The 15,611-nt window shown below is 42.4% G+C and overlaps 2 protein-coding genes across 9 annotated transcripts in view; one reads left to right on the top strand and one right to left on the bottom strand.

Annotated features, from left to right (window-relative positions):
- Positions 1-6,318, bottom strand: part of LOC123739328 (sodium channel and clathrin linker 1) — a 20,122-nt gene extending 13,804 nt beyond the window's left edge. For 2 of the 7 annotated variants that reach the window (XM_082974067.1, XM_082974073.1), the window contains exons 1-7: positions 6,050-6,318; positions 5,526-5,571; positions 5,219-5,289; positions 4,472-4,524; positions 1,689-1,761; positions 1,463-1,518; positions 1,223-1,364 (exon numbers count right to left, since the gene is read on the bottom strand). In XM_082974067.1, the coding sequence (XP_082830193.1) occupies positions 1,223-1,364; positions 1,463-1,518; positions 1,689-1,761; positions 4,472-4,524; positions 5,219-5,289; positions 5,526-5,559 (429 nt within the window). In that variant the 5' untranslated portion in view covers positions 5,560-5,571; positions 6,050-6,318. Of the gene's footprint in view, positions 1-1,222; positions 1,365-1,462; positions 1,519-1,688; positions 1,808-4,471; positions 4,525-5,218; positions 5,290-5,525; positions 5,572-6,049 lie in introns of all 7 variants that reach the window. The other 5 variants (XM_082974068.1, XM_082974070.1, XM_082974072.1 and 2 more) reach the window with 5 other exon arrangements.
- On the top strand, positions 6,194-15,611 carry LOC145878599 (UPF0462 protein C4orf33 homolog). 2 transcript variants are annotated; one of them, XM_082974075.1, is made up of 6 exons: positions 6,194-6,481; positions 10,138-10,324; positions 11,074-11,134; positions 11,222-11,273; positions 11,857-12,056; positions 14,695-15,611. In XM_082974075.1, exons 2-6 carry the CDS (start codon positions 10,144-10,146, stop codon positions 14,786-14,788), a joined length of 588 nt encoding a protein of 195 aa, XP_082830201.1. In that variant the 5' UTR covers positions 6,194-6,481; positions 10,138-10,143; the 3' UTR covers positions 14,789-15,611. The 2 variants fall into 2 exon arrangements, with proteins under 2 accessions (XP_082830201.1, XP_082830200.1); XM_082974074.1 differs by having other exon boundaries at positions 6,460-6,590.

The raw sequence follows: 15,611 nt of genomic DNA, 5'->3' as shown, positions 1-15,611 counted from the left end.
TTTCACTGAAAGAAAAAATGTTTTGTTTTCGAGATGATAGTTTCTGGATTCGACCATATTAATGACCTAAGGCTCGTATTTCTGTGTGTTTATTATATTATAATGAAGTCTATGATTTGATAAAACAGTCTGACTGAGCGGTGGTAGGCACCAGCAGGCTCGTAAGCATTCATTCAAACAGCACTTTCGTGCGTTTTGACAGCAGCTTCAAGCATTGCGCTGTTTATGACTTCAAGCCTATCAACTCCCAAGATTAGGCTGGTGTAACCGATGTGAAATGGCTAGCTAGTTAGCGGGTGCGCGCTAATAGCGTTTCAAACGTCACTCGTTCTGAGACTTGGAGTAGTTGGTCCCCTTGCTCTGCATGGGTAACGCTGCTTCGAGTGTGGCTGTTGTCGATGTGTTCCTGGTTCGAGCCCAGGTAGGAGCGAGGAGAGGGACGGAAGCTATACTGTTACACTGGCAATACTAAAGTGTCTATAAGAACATCCAATAGTCAAAGGTATATGAAATACACATCTTATAGAGAGAAATAGTCCTATAATTCCTATAATAACTACAACCTAAAACTTCTTACCTGGGAATATTGAAGACTCATGTTAAAAGGAACCATCAGCTTTCATATGTTCTCATGTTCTGAGCAAGGCACTTAATCGTTAGCTTTTTTTACATGGAACATAGTGCACTTTTACTTTCTTCTCCAACACTTTGTTTTTGCATTATTTAAACCAAATTGAACATGTTTCATTATTTATTTGAGGCTAAATTGATTTTATTGATGTATTATATTAAGTTCAAATAAGTGTTCATTCAGTATTGTTGTAATTGTCATTATTACAAATAAATTAATAATTGTATTATTATGATATTTTATTTTATTATTATGATAGAGATATATATATATAAATAAAATATCATAATAAAATTATTTATTTGTGTGTTGTGTGTGTATATATAAATAAAAGTATTTTAAAATCGGCTGATTAATCGGCATCGGCTTTTTTTGGTCCTCCAATAATCGGTATCGGCGTTGAAAAATCATAATCGTTCGACCTCTCCTCTAATCCAGAGAGCCTTACAGTAGGGTGTAATATAATGCAGGTAACACACACATGCCATATCGTCCCACACACATGCGTCATATCGTCCCACACACACGCGTCATATCATCCCACACACACGCGTCATATCATCCCACACACGTGGAGGTGTTTAGACTAACCTGTACAGAGAGCTGGATCTGTTCTCGAAGGTTGCTGATGAGCCCCTCGTCCCCCAGTGTGTCCCCCTCCACCCCTGGTCCTGTACTGACTGGGAGGGTCTGCAGCTGCCTCTCTACGGACTCCCTCAGCTCGGCATGCAGCCTGGACGGGAGATGGCAACACACACAGCATTAAGTTCCCTCATTGATGTAAAAAGGGACCAACAGGCTGTGGTCTGAGCACTGAAGTTTAAACAGTACCGTTCATTCTCCTTGACCACCGTGTCCAGCTTCAGTCTGATGGCAGTCATCTGCATCTTGGAGTTCAAAGTGTGAGGTAAAGATTAAATGTCCGTCACTTTGGAAATATATCGTAGACAATCATAAAATATCTCCATTGTAAAGCACAATCCTTTCATTTTATTGTAGTCAAACTCCAAAAGATGAATGAACAAACAGAACAGCGATAATTTGGACAAATGTTCACCTGGTAGCTCTGCAGTTGTTCAGTCATGTCATCCATGTGACGGTCATACTCTGATAGGAGAGGAGCCATTATACTGGAACACATCCACAAAGCACAATACTGGAACCACCTTCATCAGACTGGAACACAACCACAATACTGGAATCACCTTCATCAGACTGGAACACAACCACAACACTGGAATCACCTTCATCAGACTGGAACACAACCACAACACTGGAATCACCTTCATCAGACTGGAACACAACCACAACACTGGAATCACCTTCATCAGACTGGAACACAACCACAACACTGGAATCACCTTCATCAGACTGGAACACAACCACAATACTGGAATCACCTTCATCAGACTGGAACACAACCACAACACTGGAATCACCTTCATCAGACTGGAACACAACCACAATACTGGAATTACCTTCATCAGACTGGAACACAACCACAATACTGGAATTACCTTCATCAGACTGGAACACAACCACAATACTGGAATCACCTTCATCAGACTGGAACACAACCACAACACTGGAATTACCTTCATCAGACTGGAACACAACCACAATACTGGAATCACCTTCATCAGACTGGAACACAACCACAACACTGGAATCACCTTCATCAGACTGGAACACAACCACAATACTGGAATCACCTTCATCAGACTGGAACACAACCACAATACTGGAATCACCTTCATCAGACTGGAACACAACCACAATACTGGAATCACCTACATCAGACTGGAACACAACCACAATACTGGAATCACCTTCATCAGACTGGAACACAACCACAATACTGGAATCACCTTCATCAGACTGGAACACAACCACAATACTGGAATCACCTTCATCAGACTGGAACACAACCACAATACTGGAATCACCTTCATCAGACTGGAACACAACCACAACACTGGAATCACCTTCATCAGACTGGAACACAACCACAATACTGGAATTACCTTCATCAGACTGGAACACAACCACAATACTGGAATCACCTTCATCAGACTGGAACACAACCACAACACTGGAATTACCTTCATCAGACTGGAACACAACCACAATACTGGAATCACCTTCATCAGACTGGAACACAACCACAACACTGGAATCACCTTCATCAGACTGGAACACAACCACAATACTGGAATCACCTTCATCAGACTGGAACACAACCACAATACTGGAATCACCTTCATCAGACTGGAACACAACCACAATACTGGAATCACCTTCATCAGACTGGAACACAACCACAATACTGGAATCACCTTCATCAGACTGGAACACAACCACAACACTGGAATCACCTTCATCAGACTGGAACACAACCACAATACTGGAATCACCTTCATCAGACTGGAACACAACCACAACACTGGAGACACCTTCATCAGACTGGAACACAACCACAACACTGGAATCACCTTCATCAGACTGGAACACAACCACAATACTGGAATCACCTTCATCAGACTGGAACACAACCACAACACTGGAATTACCTTCATCAGACTGGAACACAACCACAATACTGGAATCACCTTCATCAGACTGGAACACAACCACAATACTGGAATCACCTTCATCAGACTGGAACACAACCACAATACTGGAATCACCTTCATCAGACTGGAACACAACCACAATACTGGAATCACCTTCATCAGACTGGAACACAACCACAATACTGGAATCACCTATATTTGACTGGAATGACCTATTGCTTATTTGTCAAACACTTATCCAGAGCAACTTAGTCAATGCATTCAACTAAGGTGGGTAAGAAAACCAAAAATCACAGTCATTGTTAGTAAACTTTTTATTTCATATTTAATTTAACACTACCGACCTGTATCATTTTTCAAATATAGATATTCAGACTCAAATAGTTCATGTCGTCTAGTGACCCACCAAATAAACAACAACGTTTCTAAAAACTGTTGTGATTGTGAATAGGCACATGGCCGAGGAACTTGCAACAAAAACATCAACTTCGCTAACACTAGTCCTGCTGATGTAAACAGTTATAGACCAACTTAACTTGATGGTTTTCTTCCAGTCAAGAGTTTAAACATCACCCTTAAACTGTGATAAAGATGTAGCTGGATAACAGAGAAAACATCTCCGCTGTTACATTAGAGATTCAAAGGTCTCCTGGTCAGTACAGGTGATTGTCTATTACGTCTAGTCTTAGGAACAGGTATCACTTGTTGTTATGAGGTTTATCATATTTTAACTTTCCATCTGAATGTGCTGTAGATCTGAGCTCGACATATTTTGCAAGATGGGTGTAGAAAGTCTCCAGATGGGATGGTGAGAGATGTCTTCCATGTCCAATGAAATTGGACTATATGTAGCCGCAACATACACAGTCAAGTGTTGCAACAGTAAAAACACTGATCATCAGCATTGACATCTTTTTGTTTGTTCTCATCATTAGAAGAAGAGGGCAGTGACAAGAAGAAAAAAGTGGACATTTTGTTGTCGTGTCAATCTTGGTTTTGACCCTTGGTCTTTACTTCAGACTGGTGGTGAAACAGGTAGCCAACCCTCAGCAAAACACAACCTTTAAGAGCCTGGAACATGGGCTGTGTTCCGTATGACACCCTACTCCACGACTTCTGGCCAGAACCCTATGGGCAGCCCACTGATGAAAAGTAGTGCACTATTTTGTGAATAGGGTGCCATTTAGGGGACAGACATAGGCTTCGGTTCCTAAAGAGGGCCATGTCAGTGTCGGGTGACAGCGGGGCTCAGTTGTTCCTCTCTTACCTCTGGTCTGACAGCCAGGGGGCTGAGGTCTCTGTGTGTGTCTCCTCTTCACCCTGCAGAAACAGACCATTTAGAAAGCTCTCAGGTCTGACTCCTCCTAGTATAACTCATACTCAAAATCTAATGGATTTTATTATCTAGGCCATATTTTGTGCTTTATCTTTTTGGCAGTGTGCAGCAGGGGTGGAAAAAGTACCCAATTGTAAAAGTAAAGATACCTTAATAGAAAAATGACTCAAGTAAAAGTGAGTCACCCGGTAAAATAATACTTTAAATTTACGGATAGCCAGGGTCACGCTGCAACACTCAGACATCATTTACAAACGAAGCATGTGTGTTGAGTGAGTCCACCAGATCAGAGGCAGCAGGGATGACCAGGGATGTTCTCTTGAGAAGTGTGTGAATTGGACCATTTTCCTGTGCTACTAAGCATTCAAAATGTAACGAGTACTTTTGGGTGTCAGGGAAAATGTATGGAGTAAAAAGTACATTATTTTCTTTAGGAATGTAGTAAAGTAAAAGTAGTAAAAAAAGAAACAGTAAAGTACAGATACCCAAAAAAACGACTTAAGTAAATATACTTTAGTAATTTTACACCACTGGTTTGCAGTTTAGGCTACCAGCTAATGTTTGACCATTGCTAATGAACATTGGTTTATCTTTTTGGCACTGAGCAGTGTCGTCTACAACTGATTAATGATAGACTATTGCTATATCACAGCAAAACCCTTTCACACCTTACAGTACCTGTGGTGCTGATGTGGCTTGAGAGCGGTGCCTATCCTGATAGTGACTCAAGGCAGAGTTCAGCCTTTGGACTGCAATGATAAATGCAGTATGAAATCAGATGCTAAACAATAACAATGACATGTATATATAATATGCAAAGCTTATGAAAAGGGTATGGCTGTGGCTAGCTGCAATGCAACCAGGAGAATTTTGACATTGTGCTGGACTCTTTCAAAAGTCTCCTGGTTGCATCACAGGTAGGCTATGGCTAGAATGGATATGACAACAAGACTAGTAACTAGTATTCAGGGAATAACCAATTAACCTTGATCACGCAAAAACTCGACTTCAGTGGACATCTTGCAATGAATCTGTACAAGAAAAGACCGCACATATTACTTAACAAGAGCTAGATAGCTAGCTATAGCTACCGTATACCATATATGCCCTCTGTCTTGCTAGTTACGCCACAAGCTTGCTACAAACACAACACTGGCGTGTACAATCAACAGGTGGTTTTCAAAAGATTCGGGGAATAAGATAGTTGATTTACTGGGCGAGCCCTTGTCATGACCCTGAAAAACAACGATGTTATTTAATGTTTACTGATAGCTGGCGGGTTACTAGGCGTAACTAACAAGCCACAGTAACTAGCTAAACACATTTCGAGTCAGCAGGCACTGACTGCTGTGTGTTATCGTGTGAGCGACAAACATTTCGATGGGTAAAAACAGCTTTTCGCTTGCAGATATCACGTAATCTGACCAAATAATGTTGGCTACAAGCTATACGATTAATTGTGCTATGTGCAATTCCAACTTTACACCAAAGCAAACTAATTAAACTAACCTTTTAATTTCTCGATAATCCTTCCGCCGTCGATTTAAAGAAGGGCACGTCTGAAAAACCAATCACAAAAAAGAAGTGCAACCGCCTATTCTGCCCCCATACATTAGAAACATACAAATAGTTCCACCTATTTCATGGAACACAGTTTAAACCTGGCATCAATCAGTTCTAGATTAGATATGAAACGCCATTTCAATATGTAAACAAATGTACTTCGAGACTGTTGTACTGGGTTGCGTGCCACCTATTCCGTAATTATTCCACCCAAGAACATCTGATAGGGAAGATATATCATCATATGATCATACCAGGAAGTTGATACTCCATAGAAAGTGCCTTATCTCTTTGGCATGAGCTACTGTATGTATTTTGATAACAAGCTAAATATATAGCCATCACACCAGCGCGCAACTGGATTCATCCTCTTACAAAGTAAGTAACGTTAGCCTTCCTATCAGTCATGATGCACCGATCGTGGACATCGGTGTCGCTAAAAGCGGTTGTCTTCATCTATGTACTTACATGCGCAGAACTTAAAATGGTAAGTTTAGTACAAGTTTTATGTTTTCCAAATTACTGCATTGTGCCATACTTATGCGGCTACTACAAATAACACTGCTCTTGGTCTACCATGCTGGCACCAGTGTGCAGGGCAGGTTCATTGTAGCCTGGTCTCAGACGTATTAGTAGGCAATAATATTTCATGTAGTGTCATCAAAATCAATAAATCGAAGCACGTTTTTGTACTCATTCAGTAGTTTTTACTTGATTAATTACAATCCTGTTGGAAATGTTACAAGTATAATTTATTCGTAAATCATAAATTGGAAATTATGTTGACGTTTCAAGGGATGTATTCATTACGCAAACTATTTACAGTTTAAGAACCAAACGGAAGCAAACAGGGGTGTACTCATTTCCCAAAGTTGAACGACAGTTTATATTGGACAAATTCATCCCTCCGTTTCGTTCCATTTAAGAAACGTTTTGCAACAGAATTGGCGTGATGAATATGCCCCTGTTGTCATCGATGTTAGATTCATAGCCCAGTGTCAAAACACCCGTTTATTACATTTCCAAAATAATAATCATGATATGTTGAAATTGTTTGTGATATTTGAAGACCAAACATAAAAAAAACACTCCCTACACACGTGTCACACCTATATTTAGCTAAATTAGTACATTATAAACTGCACACGACAACATTTACCAAACGGCCATTCTAAACTAGAATTGATTAGCTTGTTCTACTGTAATCAATAATGCGCGCAAATTAATCACTCGATATTGTATAGAAATCAATGGAACGGGACAATAACAGCGGCGACATGTAACGTTTGCTCTCTTCTAAAAGACAAACCAAAACGAACTTGGGTATACTACATAGACCTGTCGATAGATGAGAACATGTAGTAGCCATGTATGAACTAATCTCCTTGTGCGACAGTGTTTACAACTATTTGTATAACTAACCCAAGATAGACAACAGCCTGTCGTTTCCAATGGGAGCAAATGAATCACAGCAAGGAGGTGGACGGAGCAAAGCACGAACTAGAGAGAGCCTACTGCCGCGTTCTAGCATATTTTCGTTAGGGAACGCCTACTTTGCACTCTTTAAACAACGCAATTTTCAAAAACCTTGGCAAAGGGTAAAGTCTACAAAACTAAGTCCACTCTGTTCGAAACAGATTTTATTTTTGGAAACAAAAAAAACGTATTTAGATCAAATGTTCCATCAATGAGAAACTTAGCAGAATGTCGGCCAAAATCCATCTTGCGCACTCTTCTCCCATTGCCGGTATTCCGGACACTGGGCTTCCATTTGGAGGTGAGTGGAAATGCCAACCGGATGCTTCACGTTTATACATCGGTGAAATGTCTCATTGTTCTGTCTGTGGGGTTTACTTCTTCTTCTATGATATAATGGCGGTCCACAAACAAACGTTTAAGGTGCATGCCGCCACCTACTGTGCCTAATCACGGTTTGATCCACATTTCTAAATCCTACCTTTAAAACAAATATATGTTTTTATGCTTTATTTAACTAGGTAAGTCACTTAAGAACAAATTTGTATTTACAATGACAGCCTAGAAACAGTGGATTAACTGCCTTGTTCAGGGGCAGAACAACAGATTTTTACTTTGTCAGCTCGGGGATTTGATCCAGCAACCCTTCAGTTACTAGCCCAACGCTCTAACCACGAGGCTACCTGCCTCTCTAACCACTAGGCTACCTGCCCCTCTAACCACTAGGCTACCTGCCTCTCTAACCACTTGGCTACCTGCCTCTCTAACCACTAGGCTACCTGCCTCTCTAACCACTAGGCTACCTGCCCCTCTAACCACTAGGCTACCTGCCTCTCTAACCACGAGGCTACCTGCCTCTCTAACCACTAGGCTACCTGCCTCTCTAACCACTAGGCTACCTGCCTCTCTAACCACTAGGCTACCTGCCCCTCTAACCACTAGGCTACCTGCCCCTCTAACCACTAGGCTACCTGCCTCTCTAACCACTAGGTTACCTGCCTCTCTAACCACTAGGCTACCTGCCTCTCTAACCACTAGGTTACCTGCCCCTCTAACCACTAGGCTACCTGCCCCTCTAACCACTAGGCTACCTGCCCCTCTAACCACTAGGCTACCTGCCCCTCTAACCACTAGGCTACCTGCCTCTCTAACCACTAGGCTACCTGCCTCTCTAACCACTAGGCTACCTGCCTCTCTAACCACTAGGTTACCTGCCTCTCTAACCACTAGGCTACCTGCCTCTCTAACCACTAGGTTACCTGCCCCTCTAACCACTAGGCTACCTGCCCCTCTAACCACTAGGCTACCTGCCCCTCTAACCACTAGGCTACCTGCCCCTCTAACCACTAGGCTACCTGCCCCTCTAACCACTAGGCTACCTGCCTCTCTAACCACTAGGCTACCTGCCTCTCTAACCACTAGGCTACCTGCCTCTCTAACCACTAGGCTACCTGCCTCTCTAACCACTAGGCTACCTGCCTCTCTAACCACTAGGCTACCTGCCTCTCTAACCACTAGGCTACCTGCCTCTCTAACCACTAGGCTACCTGCCTCTCTAACCACTAGGCTACCTGCCTCTCTAACCACTAGGCTACCTGCCTCTCTAACCACTAGGCTACCTAACTCAGTACTTCTGACAAAATAAAAAAAGAGCTCCACTAACTTCTAAAAGACCCTCCACCATCCCCCAAACCCCCCCAACCCCATCCATTCTCAATGACCTTACACTTCAATCTCTCCCTCTCTTCAACATACTTACAACAGTATAACAACACATGCTCCACCATCTCATCGACCATACACTCCAGACACAAACCGTTCGCATGCTTGCCAACCATGTAATGATGAGTTCAGTGTAGGCGAAATCGAGCAAACACCACCTCTTCCTTCCTAATCTGACCTTTGAACCTTGGTCCACCGACCTTTCTTTGGCAGGCATATAAATGCCGGCCCTTGTGCTCAGAGTCCCATCTCTTCTGCCACACATCTATCAAAATGTCTCTGATCTTACATTTGGCCTCACTTCTACCCAACAGAACATGAATATCAAACATGTCTTGTGTAAGATAGTAATACAAACGGTCCACATTAGGGGTAGTTAGCACAATATAAAATAATTCTATATGACAAAATCCTAAGCTATTGCAACAATTACACCTAGTTCTCACTCATATAACAATTTGAGTGAGTAAAGAAATGCTCTCGAACACAATTTAGCCTCCAGAGTTCCATTTAGCCTCCAGAGTTCCATTTAGCCTCCAGAGTTCCATTTAGCCTCCAGAGTTCCATTTAGCCTCCAGAGTTACATAATAAGCTCCATAGTTAAATTTAGCCTCCATTGTTCCATTTATCCTCCATAGTGTCTATGCAGCAGTCTGAATGTTTGACTTCCCTAGTATTGGTGTTGCTGTCAACTCCTGCACTCATTGTCAAGCCCGGGAATGAACATGATATCACAAACAGATCTGGGACTAGGCTGTGGGTCTTTACACAGCATAGTCTAATCCCATTGGAAATGCAAAACAGCAAAACCCATAAACAATCGTTCTCTCTGACAGACTGAGATGGAGTTTGTGATCAGCACCACATGGGACAGCCTTCCTGTGGATCATGACCCTGTGAAGGTGACGTTTTCTCCCGGGGATGGAGGGATGAAGATGCAGGTGTCTGCTCCCTTCTTCAACAACCCCCCTGGTCCCTCCGGCCCTCCAGGACAGCCCTTCCCTGGACTCTGGAACTATGAAGGTGGGTAGAGAGAGTGATAACAGGACAGCCCTTCTCTGGCCTCTGGGACTATACAGGTGGGTAGAGAGAGAACAGGCCAGCCCTTCCCTGGCCTCTGGGACTATGAAGGTGGGTAGAGAGAGAACAGGACAGCCCTTCCCTGGCCTCTGGGACTATGAAGGTAGGTAGAGAGAACAGGCCAGCCCTTCCCTGGCCTCTGGGACTATGAAGGTGGGTAGAGAGAGAACAGGACAGCCCTTCCCTGGCCTCTGGGACTAGGAAGGTGGGTAGAGAGAGAACAGGCCAGCCCTTCCCTGGCCTCTGGGACTATGAAGGTAGGTAGAGAGAACAGGCCAGCCCTTCCCTGGCCTCTGGGACTATGAAGGTGGGTAGAGAGAGAACAGGACAGCCCTTCCCTGGCCTCTGGGACTAGGAAGGTGGGTAGAGAGAGAACAGGACAGCCCTTCCCTGGCCTCTGGGACTATGAAGGTGGGTAGAGAGAGAACAGGTCAGTCCTTCCCTGGCCTCTGGGACTAGGAAGGTGGGTAGAGAGAGAACAGTGGTGGTTTGTCCTGGTCGTGGGGGTAATTGCATAATCATAACTATTACTACCATAATAATTGTGAATTGAATATTGAATGTATCGTTGTTTGCTCATTTTTTATGTTGTTTGTGGACGTTTTTTCAGTCATCCTACTTTAGGCGACTAGGCACAACAAGATGGTTTTCAACGCATATAATATACCACATTTTATGTTGTTTTTCTACAGTGGTTGAGGCGTTCTTTCTGGACAGTACTACTGTGAACTATCTAGAGGTGGAAGTGTGTCCGTAAGTAGAGCCGTTTTCTAAAGGAGTTGATGACCTGATTGATGGTATTCCAGTACAACTACACTGATTCTTGCTCTTCTGTTGCAGACATGGACAACAATTGGTGTTACTGCTCTCTGGAAGAGGTCACGCATTCATGGTAAGCAAACACCATCACATCCTCCCTATGAATGAATGACTGAATGGATGAATGACTGAATGGATGACCGACTGAATGGATGAATGACTGAATGGATGACCGACTGAATGGATGAATGACCAACTGAATGGATGAATGACTGACTGAATGGATGAATGACCGACTGAATGGATGAATGACCGACTGAATGGATGAATGACTGACTGAATGGATGAATGACTGACTGAATGGATGAATGACCGACTGAATGGATGAATGACCGACTGAATGGATGAATGACCGACTGAATGGATGAATGACTGAATGGATGAATGACCGAATGGGTGGATGGATGGATGGATGAATGAATGGATGGATGGATGAACGGATGAATGAATGGATGAATGAATGAATGAACAGTACAATGTATTACACTCATATCTTATAAATATTTAGTTCTGCCCCAATATATTTCATCAAGTTATATTCACATAGACTTACCTCTATTTCGTCACTTACCCTAAAAATAATCTAAGGGTCCAACAGATACAGTCATCAATGGTTCAGATTGGTTTAAAATCATTTGTTTTGTTTTTATTTCCAGCAACAACTGCCCCTGTCGTTCACGGCAACCATCACAGGAAACAGGTGGGAGGGTGAGGCTCTTCTCCCCTGGTGCTACTTCCCTCCTAATGTCAACAAGATGAACTCGTACGCCATCCACGGGTCCGGGGCGGGGCGTACCTACGAGTCCCTCTACCCCGTCCCCCAGGCTGACCTAGTGGAGGGACAGAAGCCCAACTTGTGAGTATGTTTATTGCCTTCAGAAAGTATTCACAGTCCTTGACTTTTTCCACATTTTGTTTTGTTAGTCTGAATGTAAAATTGATTAAATATAGTTTTTGTGTCACTGGCCTACACACAATACCCCATAATGTAAAAGTGGAATTATGTATTTTTATTTATTTGAAATGTTTTACTCAGTTGCCCGAGAGGAAGGAAACCGCTCAGGGATTTCACCATGAGGCCAATAGTGACTTTAAAACAGTTACAGAGTTCAATGGCTGTGATTGGAGAAAACTGAGGATGGATCAACAGCATTGTAGTTACTCCACAATACGAACCTAAATGACAGTGAAAAGAAAGAAGCCTGGACAGAATAAAACCTATTAAAAAGATATGCATCCTGTTTGCAACAAGGCACTAAAGTAATACTGCAAAAATAATGGCTAGGCAAGTAACCTTTTGTCTTGAATACAAAGTGTTATGTTTGGGACAAATCCAGTACAACACATTACTGAGTACCACTCTCCATATGTTCAAGCATAATGGTGGCTGCATCATGTTATGGGTATGCTTGTAATCGTTAATTAAGGACTGGGGAGTTTTTAAGTATAAAAAATGAATGGAATGGAGCTAAGCACAGGCAACATCCTAGAGAAAAACCTGGTTCAGTCTGCTTTCACTGTGAGATGAATTCACCTTTCAGCAGGACAATAACCTGAAACACAAGGCCAAATCTACACTGGAGTTGCTTACCGAGAAGACATTGAATGTTCCTGAGTGATCTGCTTGAAAATCTATGGCATGAAGTGGAAATGGTTGTCTAGCAATGATCAACAACCAACTTGATAGAGCTTGAAGAATTTTGAAAAGAATAATGGGCAAATGTTGCACAATTCAGGTGTGCAACATTTTAATACATTAGCATACTACTTAAAAGGCATGCTCAAGGCATAGCTTCATTAAAGTGGTATGCAAGTGTGTGCTGATCTTTAATGGTATTGAGGCCTACAGTGTTGACCCATCAAATACTGATCAGTAATGGTATTGAGGCCTACAGTGTTGACCCATCAAATACTGACCAGTAATGGTATTGAGGCCTACAGTGTTGACCCATCAAATACTGATCAGTAATGGTATTGAGGCCTACAGTGTTGACCCATCAAATACTGATCAGTAATGGTATTGAGGCCTACAGTGTTGACCCATCAAATACTGACCAGTAATGGTATTGAGGCCTACAGTGTTGACCCATCAAATACTGATCAGTAATGGTATTGAGGCCTACAGTGTTGACCCATCAAATACTGATCAGTAATGGTATTGAGGCCTACAGTGTTGACCCATCAAATACTGATCAGTAATGGTATTGAGGCCTACAGTGTTGACCCATCAAATACTGACCAGTAATGGTATTGAGGCCTACAGTGTTGACCCATCAAATACTGACCAGTAATGGTATTGAGGCCTACAGTGTTGACCCATCAAATACTGATCAGTAATGGTATTGAGGCCTACAGTGTTGACCCATCAAATACTGACCAGTAATGGTATTGAGGCCTACAGTGTTGACCCATCTGATCAGTGAGATGATTATGGTTGTATGCAGTTGTCTCGCGGCTTGCCTTTTTTTGGTTGAATAAATGTAACATACTGTGAAAGTGTTGCTAATGACTCATTAGTCATGAGCAAAATATTGCTACAACATTGATCAATATGTTTAGGGCCACAACGTCCACTTCGATGCAGAGCCGCAGTTTGAGTCAGAAGACTCTGTAACTACTGTACATAAATATAAAGACATGTCTGTCTACCTTTCTTTGTCAGAGGACTCTAGTTACTGTATATACTCTCTATAGAAAAGGAGGGTCCATGTCTGTCTATTGAAAAGGAGGGTCCATGTCTGTCTATAGAAAAGGAGGGTCCATGTCTGTCTATTGAAAAGGAGGGTCCATGTCTGTCTATAGAAAAGGAGGGTCCATGTCTGTCTATAGAAAAGGAGGGTCCATGTCTGTCTATAGAAAAGGAGGGTCCATGTCTGTCTATAGAAAAGGAGGGTCCATGTCTGTCTATAGAAAAGGAGGGTCCATGTCTGTCTATAGAAAAGGAGGGTCCATGTCTGTCTACCTTTCTTTAGTCAGAACACAGTCTCTTCCTTCCTAAGACACACATTGTTCAAGGCTGAAACTCTTCCAGAGCATTTTTCAGGAGAAGACTGCATTGCCAACTCTATACAAACACACACACACACTGCCAACTCTACTTTTAAAAATATGTTTCAATGACGGAGATAAAGCCTACTCCTCTGCAGCATAACTATTCCGTGTGTGTGTGTGTGGGTGTGTGTGTGTGTGGTGTGTGTGGTGTGTGTGTGTGTGTGTGGTGTGTGTGTGGTGTGTGTGGGGGGGCGTGTGTGTGTGTGGGGGGGGGACAGAGACACCTCTCCACCACTGCATAAGTATTCATTGCTTAGATGTGTTAGCTGTCAGTGGACAGATTCCAATAGTCAGCCCAATGTTTTATTACACTGAGAAAATTAAATGCAAATTCACAGGTTTCTTTGTGTATGTGTGTGTGTGCGCGTGTATCTCGCAAATTCACACATTGTGTGTGTGTTACCAAACTGACGGATTGCACTTTTCTCTCTCTCACGACGCAGCCACCTCTTGGAATATTTCCAAGACTTTCGCCTGCAAAGCATCATGGGAGAGGACTGGGTCCAGCCCGAGTCGGATCTCTGGAAGGGAAAGTGATGAGTCGGGAGAACACACACACTGGAACACACACGCGTGATGACAGCGGGCTCGACCAAAGTCACGGAGGAGGAACAATGGATCTTGATTAGTTAATAATGTCAGACTGGATGAAATATGTTATCAGTTTGTCAGATAGTATTAACACCTCACCTCAAACAGCCTTTTACCAACTGCCAGAGGCCTGGTTCAAAAAACACATGAAGGGGTTTCTAGTTTTTATTTTTCTATGAATGAAAGTGAGAATCAAAGTTTATTATATCTGTGCTTTCTGTTTTATAGATTTATGCCTTTTTTCTGAAATGAAAGACGATTGAATTTGATCATTTTCAATGGTACCTCCAATTCATTGTGGGTGTATCATTGTTATTCAATTAGATGAAGGCTTATCATGACGAGTTTACACTTTTGATTCAGGGTTTCTTGCAGTGCATTGATCATCACACACCAATATGTCTGTAATTCATAATTGTGACCAATTCTACTGTGCTGAAGCTGGAGTAAGGCTGTTTTGCTTCAATTATTCCTGAGCAAATGAAAATGGATTGTCTGGCATCCCAAATGGCATCCTATTCCCTGTTTAGTGCACTACATTTCAAAAGTAGTTAACTACATAGGGAATAGGGTGCCATTTGGGATGCACACATTGAGATAATTAGTAGTCATTTGATAACGGCCATATGTGCCTTTTTTTTGTAATGATGTTAAATGAGCTCTTGGGTCGTCATTACTTCTGGGATCCATATAGGGCTGTTGGCTTATGGAATGTTAATGTACGTAGATAGGCTGCAGACTACCAAATAAATACATGAAATAAACTGTC

This window comes from Salmo salar, chromosome 04 (genome assembly GCF_965601325.2).
Source record: "Salmo salar chromosome 04, fSalSal1, whole genome shotgun sequence".
In the NCBI taxonomy this organism is placed as follows: Eukaryota; Metazoa; Chordata; class Actinopteri; order Salmoniformes; family Salmonidae; genus Salmo; species Salmo salar.
This window is presented reverse-complemented; position numbering and strand designations above follow the sequence as displayed.